Genomic DNA, 18086 nt, shown 5'->3' with positions numbered 1-18086 from the left:
TGAATAAAAAAAAATTTCTTTCTTAATTTCATGTTACATTTGTATGGGAAAGATTTTTCCGATACATTTATAATTCATACTCTAAGACGTAAAATTTATTAGTAAAGGTTTGGTTAAAAAAAAAACAATTATTGATTGATTTTGAAAGAAAGCAAACCAAGAAAATATGAAGGATCTCCATGTTTTTTGTGCCATAATATTCTGCATTTATACAGTTAACCAAATTCAATCTTTAAGTTTCGCTTTGGAATACTGTTCAACGGTCTTGGAATGACTGAGCTTCAGTTGTACGCAGATTGATCGAGCAAAGTTTGAGCTAAATTTCGTTAGACAGATATTTTGTCCCAGATTTTGGGCTTGAGTTGACAAAATTCCACGTTGTTCATTTCGAAGTTCATGAAATATGCCACTCAGGCACCCCAATCATTGCTTGTCCAGACGGGAATAAGTTTTCCAAAATGCCCTTAAGACCAGAATAAGAAGAGATGAAAAGAACGGCCAAAGGAATTATGATAAAAAGGAAGCTCAAATATTCCAAAATGTTCCAGTTTATTAATTGATTTTGTGAAAGCATCAGAAAATTCCTCGAGCTGAAAATAAAACCCAACATAAAGCAACAGTTGATGCAATAGGGGGATTCAGCCCCCAATTCAACATAAACAAGGAAAAATTCCTTGCAATGCTTTATCCACTACACTTTTTTAACACAACTGTGCTCAATACTTATTGTAGAAATGGAACATGATTATTGCAAAGCAAGCTATGTTTAAGACCCTCGCTCACTCTTGTCTTCCCACCATTCCAGGAACCTAGTTTGTGCAGCCAAGGTGTCAAACCTGTAAAGTTGAAGCGAGTGGTTTGCAATTTCCTGTCCAAATGTCCAACCAAAGACACCTCCAGCCAAAAAAGCCAGTCCAGAACCTATATACAATAAATAAGCTTCAGAAAATTGAAATTCCTTTCTATCCACCAGAACACAACGTTCTATAGGTCATCCAAATGATTTTTATGCTTATGGTATATTGAATGTTGCGAGTTAAAGTTGTCCAAATAGAAGCCATATACATCTCTGAGCTATGTATAAGTCATCTGCTACACTCTTAATATAACTTGATCAATACAGGTTAATATTTACCAAGCAATGTTACTTACAAACATCAAATCGATATAATGTATGAAACAAAAGTGAAATGCAATTTCTTCTCATCCCTAGGCACTTCCAAACATCAAATCAATATAAGCATTAAGCAATGAAAAGCAGGGTGGTTTGGAGATCAATACAAAGCATCAAGTTTTGCACCACAAGCGAAGTATCACAACCTAATCTTGATCCAACTCTAAATAAACTTGGAACACTTGACCATTAAAGCTACAGATCACATTAGGTATATCTTTTGGAAATGGAATACACCATACAGCTTACAGCTTAATAAAATAAAAATTACATAAAAAAAGAAAAAGAAAAAGAAAAGAAAAGAACCAGACTACATCCAGTACAAGAAAGTACATCGTGCACTGTATATGATTGCAGGACATGATCTCAAAGTAATCATGTCCTGGTTTGCAGTTCTTTTTTAACAGAAATAGTTTATTGGAAACACATCCAGACACATGTACATGGTTAGCATAAGAGAAGGAAAGAGTAGAAGCTTGTGCGTACTACAAGTAAATGCGGGTGATAAGACATAAGAAACATCAAAATGAAAGAACGAACAACACAACTTGAAATTCCACCGAGGAAGAAGGGGCCAGACTAGTCAGTAATAATAGGGGCAATATTTACTTTTACACTATGTAGTGATAACATATTTGACTACACAGAAGTCCATGTTAGTCATTCCATAATAGCCAATTGCACAAGCACTAGCCGTTTTTGCAACTAAACATAAATTAGCACGGGTATTACACTTCCTTTATTATTATTTGTTTCTTTTCAAGTATGAAGCTGTATTCAAGTACTAGACACACTCATCTTCCAAAACTTGAATTGTGATTAGCAAACCTTTTGACGGATGTCATATCATGTTAACAAAGGTCCAGTAAGAAGTGGTGAAGTAAGAAAACATTAAGTTGATGGCCAGCTAAATCAGTGAAACCATCACAGTAATAATCTCAAATCCACCTGAAGCTAGATACAAGTAACCAGAAACATCTCATCCATATTCCTACTTTCTTTCTTTTTTTGGTCCCCGGTTGAAATTCCTATTACACACTTGTTCAAACAGAAGAATACATTAATTAACCATGAAAAGAAGAGGAAGTACATTACCATGCAAGCTCCTTGAATATTTCCATGCAAATCCAGCAGTTGATACAGCTCCAATAGCACTTCCTGTAACGGCAAATTTCGCTGCTTCCCTAGCTGTCTTCAGCTGAAAAAGAAAAACAGGTCACTTGAACTTCTTTCAAAACAAAAAGATTGCTAAGTACATAATATGCATTGTCTAACCATCAGATAAGAGCAGATACTGTATGAGCAGACATCTGATCTATGTACTCTAAATTTTGCTCATAGGAAAATGCATAATACACCAGATAAAAATTGGACAATTGGGGGCGAAGTTGAAAATAACAAACCATGTTTCATTACACTTGATACAAATTTTGCCTCACAGGAAAATGCATAATACACCAGATAAAAATTGGACAATTGGGGGCGAAGTTGAAACTAACAAACCATATTTCATTGCACTTGAAAATAGGTCATTCTTGTCCTGAACAAGTAATCAAAAGCCACTTCTCAAAGTAGGAGAAAAAAAAAGAAATGCAAAGCCTAACATATTAGAGGCAGATGAAAACAAAGCGTATTATATAGGCAGATAGATAGCAGAAGAGAAGATTAGCAATTTAGACATGTTGCTTTTTCAAATAGTGGAAATAAATAACATGTTTTGCGGAGCGACCCTCAGTAATTTGCAAGGAGGAGCATGATCAGTAGGGATGTTTTCTTACATCAATTTTAAAGTTCCCTACATAACCAGAAATGGCAACCTTGAAATTTGAAATCCTTAAAAAGTTCCTCAATAAGTCAATAGTAATGATAACAATCACATAAAAAACCATGAACTAACCTAAAAATGAACATTAAAAGAAAATACATAGTGAATTAAGAATAACAGATAAAGTCAGAAACCCAATCTACACATTTAATTGGATTGCACCTTGGTATAGGAACCTACTGAACCATGAACTTCAAACGGGGGAATCCTGGACCAAATCCTGGCACTGAAAAGCATCAACATCTTGGGAGAAATTGCCAAGACGTTGATGACACAGTAGAAAAAATGTACATTCCATCCACATTTGGTGTAGGTGGGTCCCAAAGTATGACCGATGCTTTGGTGTGTTACTCAGCATTTTAAGCATTATATATCAGGAATAAATGATAGGACAGGTACGAATATAAAACGCTTCACTAAGTACCACACCTTCAGGATAAAAACGGTCATAGTGATAGTTAGACCATAAAACTTATTAACCTATCGACTCTCTTAAGCATTAATTTGAGATTGCACCTCATATAGATTTTAAAGTCATTACTTAGTTTCTCCCATATATGAGTCAACTTAAACCAAAACAAAACAAAACACCTAACAATAATCGGCATGAAGTTAAATAGTTGTGCAGCAAATGAGAGCACTGCCGTTTTATTGTATCTAGAGATGTCAAATGAAGAAGACATTTCGTATATGGCTTCTTGTCATTTCATTTACGAACAGTAAAAACTCAAATTACAAGTCCCTTGCCTCTTTGCTAATTATTTTCTGACAAACGAATTTACAAACAGAACCTTATATAGGCCCTGACCCTTGTATATGACTAATGAATTTTATTTCTATATGTATACCAATTATTTTCTCTCAAATTCAACTATCCAATAGATTTGAAAATCCTTGTTCCTAAGCAGTCATCAACCTATCGTGAATAAACAGATCCACAAACACAAACATGGAATTGACGCACAGACAAAGTATACGAAAAGCGAGGAAAAAGAAGAATGAGAGAGAAATTACAGCGGGGCCGTGAATGGGATCGGAAGCAATGAAGGCTTCGACATCAGAGTCGGACCAAGAGGGAAGAGGCTTGTCACGCTTGATGAACTTGGAATAGTGATCGAGGAAGGAGAACCTTTCGCCCCAGAAATCCTTGAAGCCCTCCCAGTGCTTTGTAACGAACTCACCCATTCTATTCTTCTTCTTCTTCTTCTTCTTCTGCTCTCACTCTTCTTTCTCTCTCTGCTTTCACATTTCTCTCTTCAAAACCTCTTTTCTCATTTATTTTATTTTTCTGAATTGTATTCAACCAAAAAAGAGTGTAAAACCAATTGCCTCTTGCCATGTTAGTAGGCTCTTTTTTTTCTTTTGTTATTTCCTGCATGTGCCATGTTTTTTTTTTTTTTTTTTTGGGTTTTTGTCCATTTACTCTATTTTTAGATATTTTTTTTCCCACTTATCCCATTAAGTTTCTTTAATTCTTTCTTACCCAAAACACTCTAAGGAGGTCTTCCCTAATACCCCATTAAGATTTTTTTTTTTTGTTTTTTAATTTTTTTTAATATCATTTTACCTTCATCCCTTTGTTACTTAAAGAAAGAAAGAGAGAGAAACCATTGGAGACTTCGTCAGAGCCCGGTCACCGGACGCAGGAATCGAGTCACCGGCCACAGGAAATGTTTTTTTGCCCCCAATAGACCTCTATTGCCCCAATAGTCTATTGCCCCTAATAGAAGTCTATAGCCCCCTAATAGACGACTATCAGCCATGTATTGCCCTCCAATAGACTTTTATTGCCCCAATAGTCTATTGCCGCTAATAGTCTATTACCCCCCAATAAGACTTTCAGTCGCCAGAATAGGAACTAATCTCCCTAAATTTAGACAAATAAAACTTCGATAAAAGAAAAAAATGAAGAAATTATATCAATTCAAAACGTCTATTGCCATCCAATCGACGTCTATTGCCCTCCCGATAGATATTCAAATTTTTTTGTTTCTTTCCTCCTGCCCTATTACTTAAAAAAAAAAAAAAAATAAAATAAAATAAAAAACTTATTTGGGCACGCAGAACCCTTACTGGGCACCCCGTCCTCTTCTTCTCTCTTATTCCTGGTTGGAGACCCTGTACCAGAACCCTTACTTCTTCATTGTCTTCCCCGGTTTCAGATTTTTCCATCATAATGTCTTTTGATCAATCTATACCCACAAGATGACGACGACGACGCAGAAGATGACTCAATCAAAGCAGGCTCAAACCCTGCAGTGAAAAGGTCAGCGAACTTAGAACTGGAACCTTCGAGCGCAGACTGGAGCTCCGGCCATCAAGCCAAGGCTTACATCAATTTTGGAGCTGTCGTCGGTGACGAGGCTGAAGATCTCGCTAAAGGATTGGTCGACGACGACAGGGGAAGTGGAGTGGAGGCATTAGCAATTGGCGTCTCTGCTATGTTAGGAGTTTAGGGTTTAGGGGGAGGGAGAGAGAGAGAGAGTGCAGAATTACAGGAATGAAATAGAGAGAGAGAGAGAGAGAGAGAGAGAGAGAGGTGAGAGAGAATTTGCAGATCGGAGGTAGCAGAGAGAGATAGACATAATGTAATTGTTTAATTTGGCTGAGGGTGAAATTGTCTTTTTACATTAAATTGGGTAGCTGGGAATAAAAATTTGTTGCTGGGGTAAGTGAGATAATTTTTGCTTATTTTGGTGCTTTGGGTCAAGGACCCTTTTTTTTTTTTTTGAAGTAAGGGCTGTGCGGCTGCCCTCAAGCCTCGATTAATGAAACTGATGAATACACAGGGGGGACATAGTGCCTGGACCCCATATTACAATACATTTCAAGAGGACCTCTCGAATAATAACAAGAGTCTCTACAACAACCATGTATTCAAACATGCACCAAATATCAAAGAGGGTCATGCCGACTACTCCATTTGCTTTACAATAATGGTGGCATATCGAAAAGTTAAAGCAATGCCATAAAACTAATAAAATAGCTTTCCCGATATGCTGACGACCAGAGATAAATCCGATAAAACGTCGTTTCATCCTACCACTTGGAGGTTGCAACTAATTCATGATCTGCCGCCTCGCAAGGGCAGACTAGGCCTCATCATTTAGCCTTTTAGCCCTAAGCCCGCCCTAGGCCCTCTCGACCCGTACGACCAAAGCCCTACCCGGCCCTACCGTTTCTCAAATAGGGTAGGGTAAGGGTCATGCAAATGAAGCCCGGCCCTACCTTACAGCCCGCCCGGTTTGAGCCCGTTAGGGCCAAGCCCGGCCCGGCCCTTTAAGCCCGCCCAATTAAGCCCTAATAATTATATATTTTTTCTATTTTTTAAATATGTTTCTCTTTAGTCTATAACATACAACTTATCTTTTTTTTGTAATTGATTTCTTGAGCTTTATTTTCTTTAATTTTTGTTTCTTTTCTTAAACAACAATTAATTTTGGGATTTTGAGAGATAGTTAATTGAATATAACTATCTTAACTAATACTTATAAATGCTATAACTTATAAGTTAATTCTAATATATATATATATATATATATATTAAATATGATCAACAAAAAATAATGAGTCTTGCATTACCTATATAACCATTGAGCCACACTTTGAGATAAAAAAATAAAAATAATATATTTCTTTTTGTTAAACAAATTAAGGCCCATTTCGGCCCTATTCGGAAGGTCGGCCCGACCCAGCCCTTTCGGTCCAGTGGCTCGGGCCTTTCGGGCGGGTAAGGGTTAGCATAGCCTCGGCCCAACCCTACCTAGCCCTAAATTTTGTTGACTTTGACTAGGCCCTGCTCAGCCCTACCCTAAGCCCTAAAATTTAGGGTAGGGCCGGCCCTAACCCGGCCCATGATGACCCCTAGGGCAGACAAGGCATAACGAGTATGCAGACCAAGACAGAGCCCACATGTCCTTACCAAAAGTGGGTAAGGATTTATTGTAAATAAAATACACCTACATATTAAACTTAATATTGAAAAAACAGAAAACCTAAGACAAACCTACAAGCAAAGGCCCAGGAACACAGGCAAGGCCCACGATACAGAATGTCCAACAACCTCCACCTCTTGCAGTCGGGAACCTACCACCATCGCTGACGAAATTTGCATTCAACCTAAGGCTAGTAACCGTGACCGGACAATGCGATCCTTGAATCCTGCCACCGTCGAATCCCACTGACCGTCCAGCAATAGAGGCTGGCTCCCAAGATGATTCAACCATGGTTTGTAACCATGGCCTATAACCGTGCCAAAGAAGCATGTAACTGCCAGAACAGGTCAGCACCCGGCTTTAACGATGTCGACCTAGCAGTAGAAGCCATGTTATTAATTTTATGCGGATAATTGCCACACCATTTGTTAGGTATTTTTAAGGCTAATTTTATAGGGAAACAATGGAAAATGTGATATTGGAGTGTCATATGATAAAAAAGTCCATAATGAAATGTTAGTAATATTAAATTAGTACTTAAGAATAATTACTCACTCTTTGCTAATTGGTGCATGTTAGAATTCACTACATTTTGTAATATGAGGTTTAGACTCTATGTCCCCTCCTTGTATTCTATGGTTTCATTAATAAAAAAAAAAAATGAGTACTTATGAATAATGAGTTGATGTTAAAAATGGTCAGTTTTTAATATTTCTAATTCTCATTCTGCCCATAAATTCTAATACATGTTATGTAATTGTGCATTCAAAATCGTAGAGCTCAAATTTTCTCTCTTTATCAGAAAGCTTGATTCGATTTTGATCGGAGATTCGCTCTCCTAGTTTCTCTCTCCACCGCCAGCTTCCGATTGCGCTTGGTCTTATCTTTACGACGATTTGAAATCTCAGTTTTGAGTGGTTTCGGCAGCTTCCAATTCCGCAAGCTTCCGAGTTTCTCTCTTTAATATTTACAACTTAAATTAGTTGTATCTCTATATTTTTAATTTCATCACATATAATATATGTATCCCTATGCTCTCGAGTGTAATTAATTTTGTACAATTATTAGCTTTTTCGTCAAATATTTTGTAAATTGAAAACGTGGCTCAATTGAGTTCCCTTATATGGTGATGATTCACTAACGTAGTTTATAAAATTATATTGTACGTCATGAGAATTTTAAGATAAATCACAAAATAATTGTCAAAAATACTAAGGGTTGTACAAGATTGAATGAAATTGACAAGTACAGGGGCACCCATGATGAAATTGATAAGTACAGGGGCACCCATGATGAAATTAGAAGTGTGGGGGCACTGGTGATTTAGGAAATAAAAGTTAGGAGGTAAACTGAAATTTTCTTTTTAGTTATTTAACTACATGCACTTTACTTTGATGTAGTCAAAATTGTAGTGTAAGTGGTAAACTGTAAAATTGAGTGTCATAAATCACTTTTTTTTTTTGGATTAAATACTTGTTATTCTTCAATTTTTTCCTAAAAAACAGTTTAATCTCTCTCCTTTTAAATTAAACTTGATAGTTCTTATTCTCTCTAATTCTTACATAACAAGTCCACACAAAGTCTAAAATGACTATTATACCCCTCACTTGCACTTTTTAAATTATTTCTCTCTCTCTCTCTCTCTCTCTCTCTCTCTCTCTCTCTCTCTCATTTTTCTCTCTTTTTTATCTTTTTTTTAATCCTTTTTATTTATTTTTTCTACTTCTCTCTCAGCTCTCTCTCTCCCACTCTAGTTCCCCAACCCTAATTCCAGCTCTGATCTCATTTCTAACCAGCCCGCCTCCACCAAGCTCCACTTCCAGCCCGACCCTCAAACCCCCAACTAGGGGTCACCATGGATCGGACTAGGGCCGACCCTACCCTAAATTTTAGGGCTTAGGGTCGGGCAGGGCCAGGCCTAGTCAAAGTCAACAAAATTTAGGGTCGGGGCTTAAATATGCTAACCCTTACCCGCCCTAAAAGCCCGATCTATTAGGGCCGAAAGGACCACGTCAGGCCGACCTTCCAAATAGGGCCGAAAAGGGCCTTATTTTGTTTAATAAAAAAAAATTACATTATTTTTTTCCTCAAAATGTTGATAGGAGCATTTTAATGCGACGTTTTAATGGTTATTTCCTCATATTTACTTAGTTATTTCCTTAAATAAATCCTTTTAGTTTAGGAAAGTTTCTATTTCTTAATTTTAGAAAGTTTCCGTTTTAGTTTAAGAAAGTTTCCATTTTAGTTTAGGAAAGTTTCCATTTCTGATTTTTAGAAAGTTTCTATTTTTAGTAATAGTTTCTATTTTTAGGTCCTTGGAATAAATGAGCTGAAATGAGCTCAAAAGGAGAAAGAAAAGCTAGGGAACGTTGGAGAGAGCTGAGACAAGGCACAAGGGCTGCAAAAATGAGCTGAAATGAGGATATGAAGTTTTCCTGGTCCATCCAGGAAATCCTGTTTCAACCAGGAAACCCTGTTCAGAAAAGGGAACTTTGTCAAAGCGCCAACCAGGAAGTATGGTTGAAATAATGAAGAAAAATGATGTTGAGAGAAGAGTCCTGGAGGCACTAGGAGACCTTATGGATTGGAGATGACACATGGAAGCCCAAGAACCTTCAAGATTAATGTGGATTTCAGCAAAATGGTGCAAAGCCCAAGTGATTTTGGGTTGTTGGACGTAATAGAGATATTTTTGGGAATTAAATCTGATTTTGCCATGGGAAATCATGAAGATAATGTGAAAAATCAAAAAGAAATCAAGGAAAAACGTTGGAGATATTCTAGGGAGAGTTTCAAGGGATTGTGCAACAAGAAAAAGCTCAAAACAAGTCCAGATTCGTTCCTAAATTCCCTCAATATATTTTGGACGAAAATAAAGAATAAAATCTGCATTTTGTCATGAAAATCAAGGGGAGACATTAAGGATAATGCCATGGAGAGATTTAAAGGAGAAAATGTCCAAAACAAGTCCAAATTCATTCCTATTTTCACTCAAGATTATTTTGGCCGAAAATTAAGAGAAAAATCAGATAAAATCTTGGGAAATCAGCAATAATATATTTGGAAAGATTATGGAATTATTTTGGAGCTTTTTGACTGGTTGAGTGACATGGCAGAGCTGACGTGGCATTTATTCATTGGTTGGAGCTGTGTGGTGCAATCAGAAAATTCCTTAGAAATTAAATTCAAGAAGCCTTGCCTTCTCGTATATATTCCCTCCTCTCTAGACGTTTTAAAGACACCATCACCACACCACAACACACCTCTCTCCCTCAGTAAATAAACATTAGAAAAATTCTCTCCATTCTCTAGTCTTCAGAAGCTATGCGTCTCAACCAAGGAGGAGGAGAAGTCATGCAATACAATAAGATCCTATCCGCCATCCATCCTTGTGTTGTCTCTAGAAGATTGCTTGCTTTCAAGGATCTTCGAGTTTTTCGTCTCAAGGCCATGTCATCCATCTTTCACGGTGTATTTAATACTTTCTTTTGTTTTCCTTTGTTTGATTCGTAGAGTTATGAATTCTAATTAACATGACGTTAAGGGAAAAGTTTAAAGCCCATTTTTATGTTTTGAAATAAAGTTGTGATTTTTATATGTTGCTTATGTGAGATTGCTTAATTGATTTTGTTTTATAGAAAACTTTTATATGTATGTGTTCTTTGGTGGCCAACTTAGGATATATGCATGTAATTGGAGCTAGATTTAAGTAGTAAAGGCTTTGGACAAAGGTCGAAATCAATTAAGGAGGATTGCAAATAGGTGAACTTATTCATAACTAGGTTGTGCACTTTGGTTGACATCCTTTCTCTATGCTTCATGCATTGAATGTGTGCTTGATTAGCTAGCTTTCTAGACTATGATTGCATGTTCAATAGGATTGATTTAGGTGCTTTCACTTAGATCAATTATTCAAGGAAAGTAAAAAATCGGAAATCGTTTGCTTTCTAACGTTTCACATGGTCAACTTCTTTCTCATGACATAGAAAATCAACTATAAGAATTGTGATTGGATTTCTTGCATATGATTGTGGTTTTGATCTTTATTCCTTGTGTTCCACTCGTGTATATATGTTTGTACATTTTCTTTCTTTTCTTTATTTAATTTTTGATTTAATAATCCTAAAACCCCCTTTTGTTTGTTTTATTTTTGTAAATAATACTTTATACTTATTTTAATTCTTTATTTGTTTTACAATGATAGGTGTACCCTCATTCCCCGGTTAGAACGATCCCTATTTACCATATACTAACGATGACATTTTCAGGGTTAAATTGCGAGCTTACTTTTAGCGCGCTTACTTTTAGCGCATCAAATGTGGCTCAATGGTTATATAGGTAATATAAGACATTGTTTTTAGTTGATCATATTTAATATGTGTGTGTATAGGAATTAACTGATAACATTTATTAATATTAGTTAAGGTGGTTATATTCAATTAACTATCTCTCTAAATCTCCAAATATTAATATTTTTTTTTTTAAAAAGGTCGTTAGATTGTATTGAGATAAAAGAACTATTGTGCACATAGCGTGGCTAAGAAGCCACTGATCTCCATGGGACCAATCCAATACAAGTTAAAATATGAAACTAGTGCAAACTTGGCCAGCTTACGAGTTACATTGTTAGCATCACTACAGATATAAGAAAAACTTGAACCTGGTAAAGTCTCCAAACAACTTGAAATGTCATCATAGATCCTTCCCAATATCGAGGTATTCTCACATGAAGAAGAAATAACATTGACTACCCCTTGACAATCAGATTCAAAGCTCACTAGGGAAAGCCCATATTGCAGCACTAAGTGACCGGCAGCTCTGCATGCCTAAGCAGCTACATTATGTTGGGACAGGACAAACCCAACCATTGAGCAAACACCTCCCAACATAGCACCATCACTATCCCTGATGACCACCCCCACGCCACTAGTACGTGAAGACCGGTCAAAAGCTCCAGCACAGTTGGCTTTGAGCCATCCAGGTGCCGGATAATGCCACTGGGCAGCGCGCCTAATTCTAGGTACCCTCACTACAGACCTGATAAACATATGAAGATGGTAGAAAGAATTTATTTGAAAGACTAGTTGATGAAGAGTCCTTAATATTAATTGTTATGTAATAAAGAAAATAAAAACTAAAGAAAACAAAGCGTAAGAAATCAAATTACAAAGAAAGAGATAAATTGCATATTATAGAAAAAAGAGAAACATAATTAAAAAATAGAAAAAATAGAAAAGTATTAGGGCTTATTGGGTGGGCCGGGTCGGGTTTTATTCTCATGGCCCATACCCTACCCTATTTTAAAAAGGGTCGGGCAGGCCCACCCTAATGCAAGGGCCGGGTCGGGCTGTTTAGGGCCTAAGGGCCAAATGATGACCCCTACGCCCAACCTCTCAGCTCCTCTACCTCGCTCCACCAAATCCCAACTAGAAATCTCAACCCTCAAACCGGATCCACATCTAATACCCCACTTGACTCGCAAAATGGATGATGTCGGTTTCCTTCTCGGGCTCAACGATGATGTCGGCCGTAAAGACCTCGACCCGAAGAACTGGGAGTACAACCTGGAGCTCGAACTCGATAATGCCCACCAACTCAATTCTGGGTTGCTCCGATTTCATTTGGATCTGAGCTCACTTTTTGCCGACAAATCTACAATGACAGAGGTGTCTGTGATGGCAAGTCGTATGAGCTCACAACTCGACCTCCTCAACTTGACCTGCAACTCAGGATTGAAGATTGAAAAAAAAAAAGGGTCTTGCTCCATTTTGTTCTTGCCTTGCGTTGCGCACAGAGAGAGAGAGAGAGAGAGAGAGAGAGAGAGAGAGAGAGAGAGAGAGAGAGAGAGAGAGAGAGAGAGAGAGAGAGAGAGAGAGGCAGAAAAAATAAAATAAATAGAAGAGAGAAAAATAAAATAAAATAAAAGAAGTGAGAGGCGTAATAGTCATTTTGGACCTATTGTGTGTGAATTCAAGAGAATAAGGATTAAATTGTTTAATTTAAAAGGTGATGGGCTGAACTGTTTTCTGGAGCAAAGTATCGGGAGTAACAATTATTTAATCCTTTTTTTTTTTTAAGGAGAAAACCAAATGTGGGTTTGCATAAACTTTAAGTGGCCGCAACTAATCTTTCATTAAATTGAGTTTGTTTAGATGTGGAATGTCTAAACTATTCTGAATAAAGTACTCATTTTACCAATAATAAGGAAATTAATTACAAAAATTCATGTTGTCAGGTGTGCAAGTTTGAGGGTTAAGCAAAATAAAGTCAACTTGATCAAATTTTGTCTCTTTTGATCTGATCCAGTGCACAAGTCTATGGATGCCCACCTATGAATTGACGACGAAATAGTTTGATATGCTGCTTTTTAATTACAAATAGTGTCACTTGATTATGATTTTGTAATTAGCAAATTCATTGGCTTCTCATTTATATAGGTCTTTAACCCAAAAGGAACAAAACTATAGATTTTTTTTTTTCTACAAGTTTTTCCTTATTTTTATGAGTGCTTCTATCCATAGCTCCAAACTTGGTATTATTTTTTTCAAGTAATAGGTACATTTATCCATTTAGATGAAATGACCAATAAGAACATATAAGAGATAAAAAAAAAAAAAATCAATATGTCAAAAAAAAGAAGAAGACAATTTTCCACATTATATATATATTCAACAAAATCTGGAATGTTTATTTTCATGTTGAAGAGAGAGGCATCCAAGATAATATAATTGCTGCATTCGGAACTGTTCACACAATTCGTCTCCGAAAAAGCACCACAACTCCTAAAATGGTTCTCAATTTGGATAGAAGCAAAGTCTACAATAGGGTAGAGTGGGAGTTCTTCAAGGAGATTATGTTGAAATTAGGGTTTACAGTAGAATGGTGGCACTTGTTGGGTGCTGCATCACCTTGGTGTCTTTCTCAGTGTTGCGAAAAGGTTAACCAATTAGGAACTTGAAACTGACTAGAGGTATTCGACAAAGTGATCCGTTATCTCTTTATTTATTTCTTTTTGTCTTAGAATGCCTATCAAGATTAATTCATCATGCTGATTCGCTGGGCATGATCAATGGAGTTAGGGTTGCTCCTAATGCTCCGTCTATCTTTATTGTTCATAGATGACAGCCTCTTCTTTGTGAATGCTATTTACAATATACTAAAGCTCAGTTGCCCGGTTTCCTGTTCATCACTGTTCATTACTGTGCACAAAGTGGAGTGACGGTTTTGTCCTTCTGTTTTCCCTTCATTTTTGCTCTTTTGTTGACTTTTCTCTCTGCTCTCCCCTTGAACTCTTCGGAAAACTCTCGAGGTTGCTCCATTTTCGCTCACCTCTCCAGGTTCCTCTCTCTCTCTCCCTCCAACTATATCCATACAGCCCCTTAACCAATCTCACACACAAATTAACTTTGATCTCGAACTGATTGTAGAGCTTTCACTCATACTGAGCTTGAAGATCTCAGGTCCCTGCTCGCGTCGTTAGCTGCTTAGTCACACAGCGACGGCCAATTCATCTCTCCCTCAGTTTTCAGGTCAATTGCTTCTCTCCCTTCCTTTTTCCAGTTCACATAAATTTCTTATCTTTTTTTTTTTCAGCAGAAGCAAACTTCCAGGAAACTTTTGATCCTTTAGAGCTTTTACGTACCTTCTTGGGCTTTTCTGAAAAATCTGATCACTCTGAACTTTTGTTCTGGGTATGTTTAATTTGATCGGCTTCTTTGATTTCTAAGCTGAATTGACAGAGAGTGGGGGTTGATTGGTTCGATTAGGTTTTGGGTGTCCACTATTTGATTCGAAAGTTTGGTTCTTCTGAGGCATTTGATTGCAGATAGAGGTTTGCTATGAACATTTAAATGCCATATCCTTCTTCTTCTTCTTCTTCTTTGCTATGAACATTTAAATGCCATATCATTCTTCGTATGAGTCATGTTTGTTAATAATTAATATGGAAGACCGGGAGCTGGGAATAAGTTATGTTACAAAAAACTTATAGATAAAAGAACTTCTGGTCTTGCATCAATTAGTATAAAAACTTGGTTGTATGACATTAATCGAATGGCTTCATCAATAAAGGCAATAGACTAAAGTAATGTCTTATTGCCCATAAGAGCTCTAGATTCATTTGCTAAGGCTCATATACCAGAATATTCGAAGTTGGAATCAGGCGTACAACTTTACTTATCCAAAGAACTATAAACAAAAACCCAAAGAAGTTTCTGACTGACAGTCGTAAATTGGACGGCTTAAAGGACTTGGCATTTGGACTGCGTCATACTGTTTTATTACTTCAAACAACAATAAAAAAATATTAAACACCCATTTTTCAGTGTCATTATTCAAATCAAATAACACCAAAGTTACACTCTGCTCCTCTGTATCAACCTATCTTCCCACAAGATTTATATGACAATCCATAGCAAAAGTTCTAGCAGCTAGATTACTCTTCCCCGTTGTGTTTATATTGGTTATTTAGCAATTAGCACTTTTTGTTTTGAACATGAAATTGATGGTTTACTCTGAAGTTAGTTTAGATTAGAAGTAAACCATATTGTTCACAGTGGGAAGAGTATTGATAAAAGATTAAATATAGGCATTTGATTGTTGTATTTTTAACATTGTATTTCTAAATTAATGTGAATTGATATGAGATGATCTACTGTTATTGTTAATGTTAACTGTTAATTGAGTTTCTGTTAATGTCTAAAAGTCTAGCGGTAGCTGGACTTTAGTTAACGCTGATCCGGCGGGCGGATCGATACTTCTGTTGTTAGTGGTTCCCGTCACCTGTCAAGTAAAATACAATGGGCGTCAGAGGGAGACCGCGCTGGGCGGTCTTCAACTCTCCGATGCCTAAGTTAGTCAATGTATTTATGTTGACAAAGTAACAGTAGGTAAGTATTGAATGCGTAATAAATGAGGAGAGAGGAGAGGACCTTTTATAGGTGAGGAAGAGGATGATCTTCTCCTTGTTTTCGATGTGGGACTGATGTGCTTCAGTTCCCAGTTTCAGTAGCTTCTGATGTTAACTTGACACGGCGCGTGGCGGCGCGTCGGCAGTGCTTTGGGGTTGATCCGGGGCTCAGGCGGTAACCCGGCTAGCTGTCTTTACGCCAGTCACTTATATGGTGGGTGTTGGTACCCCTGGCGGTACAATGAGCGTGGCTCATTATAGCTAATTATGCTTGCAAATGCACATGTATGTACAGTTTCTAAATTTGTTGTTAATGAGATGAGATAGTCTGTTATTGGTAATTGTTGAAATGAGATGAGATGATATACTGCTTTCTTGAAAGTGGTCTACTTAGGATCTACCATTCTGCTTGAAATGAGATGAGATGATCTACTTTTCTGCATGTAGTGGTCTCAGAATAAATTTAATGCATTATTGACAGAAATCTAGCAGTTTTTGCTGCGTTATATGAGTACTTCAGCATAGGGTTGCAGGAAGGGGTGCAACTTTTACTAGCTTGACTCTTTTTGTGTGATAATGATGAAATTGATACTAACTTTTGGCCTAGATAAGATTAATGTCCTTTGCTTTGATAACCATATTTGTCCAGAGTGCATCAGCCTTTGTCCTGAGTTATGGAATGCAGATTTCTTTGACGCAATTATGACACTAGGCAAATAGATTCACAAATTATTTACTCAAGTTTCCTTTCACCCAATTATGTTTTTCCATACCCATTGCATCTTATTGAATTTACTATAAATGTGGTTGTACGACTTCTTCAAAGGTGGTTGATTACATTTTTGAATCTGTATTCTTTTGCTGTTTATAGTGATTACTTTACTTCAGAGAAGCTATTGGATTTGATTATGTTGGTTTTTGGATTAAATGGCTTTTGTATGATCATCCAGCCCTGCTTGCAGTCTCTCTAACTTTAGCTATCCCTAAATTTAATGCCTCTTGATTATATTTTTAAAGCACACTCATACCACTGATGCATTAGTATATGCATAAACTGGATATAGTCAATTACAAAAGAATATATGCATTTAGTATTCTTGCAGCTTATGCATTATTATATACAAAAGGTACCACTATTTTCTGCGTATGATTAGCTGCCTTTTTTTTGTTTTTTGTTTTTTTCTTTTTCATTGTTGTTGTCGCAAGTAGCTGAAGTTCTAACTTAACAAAAACTTATTAAGGGGCTATTGGGTTTGGATTTGGGGAGGAAGTTCTCAGATGTTTCTATTCTTTGTGTGAATATTTGTTTGTTTTTCTTTTCTATCATACATGTTTTGAAAAAACGGCTGCATGATGTTTTTCAATGGATGGGTTCTTGGGTGTAGTTTGATTAAGTGTGCCTTCTTTAAAAACAACAGAAGAATGTGTTGAGTAAAATAGTTCTGATTTCTGTATATTTGGTTTATTTTGTTTAGAATTGTTGTTGCTGTTTCTTTTTTCTTTATTTGTCTTTGTTATTGAAAATTTGATTTGTTGTTCTTTGTGTAGTTGGAGCTCAAAAGTTGCATATATTTAAGAAGCCATGAAGACCAGGTTTTTTAAACTCCTAGAGGCAGAGGTTTGGGAGTTTAAGGATTGTGTTCCAAGGTTGGTATTCTGTGTGTATATTGGAGAGAAGATTGATTGAGGGCTTTGGTCTATAAATGGAAGTATAAAGTTTAATATTTAATGTATGTATATATTAATTAACATATCTCAGTTTCTATACGTTCTCTGTCAAAAAAGAAGTTCAAATTTTCTCCTGAAGAGTTTCAATCTAGGCTCAATTTATTTTTTTCGGTTATCGTTGGTAGATCTGGAATTTTTCTTAAAAATTGGTACGGAAAGGTGCAGACTTGAAGATTATAGTCTCGGAAATTTGTTTACTTGGCTCTTGGGGCAGTTGCTACAACATTTCTATTCATTTACTGTAGCATTCCCTGCTCCCTGCAATACTTGATATTGTGATAGAATGCTTTGATCGAATGTAATGGTAAATTGCAATAATGCAAACTCAAACAATTTTAGAGAGATGAAACTGTCTTTTATTTTTTCACTTTGATCAAGAGTACTGAGGTCCTTTTCATTAGTATATGTCATTATTATAAATTATTAGTAACAACAAATCCCGCAGCAAAGCGCGGGTACAATCGCTAGTAGTTCCTAAATGACACCTTAAGCAGTTGTCTTTTGACCAATGACAAA

At 36.6% G+C, this 18086-nt stretch overlaps 1 protein-coding gene across 1 annotated transcript; it reads right to left on the bottom strand.

Moving 5' to 3' along the window:
* Window positions 1–530: 530 nt before the first annotated feature.
* Window positions 531–4300, bottom strand: LOC112201558 (succinate dehydrogenase subunit 6, mitochondrial). Its single transcript, XM_024342460.2, has 3 exons — window positions 4014–4300; window positions 2270–2372; window positions 531–921 (listed from the first exon to the last, which is right to left on the bottom strand). The coding sequence occupies exons 1-3, from the start codon at window positions 4182–4184 to the stop codon at window positions 767–769; spliced, it is 429 nt and encodes a 142-aa protein (XP_024198228.1). The 5' UTR covers window positions 4185–4300; the 3' UTR covers window positions 531–766.
* Between the last annotated feature and the right edge of the window lie 13786 nt (window positions 4301–18086).

The sequence above is a fragment of the Rosa chinensis genome, chromosome 5, assembly GCF_002994745.2.
Source record: "Rosa chinensis cultivar Old Blush chromosome 5, RchiOBHm-V2, whole genome shotgun sequence".
NCBI classification, from domain to species: domain Eukaryota; kingdom Viridiplantae; phylum Streptophyta; class Magnoliopsida; order Rosales; family Rosaceae; genus Rosa; species Rosa chinensis.
This window is presented reverse-complemented; position numbering and strand designations above follow the sequence as displayed.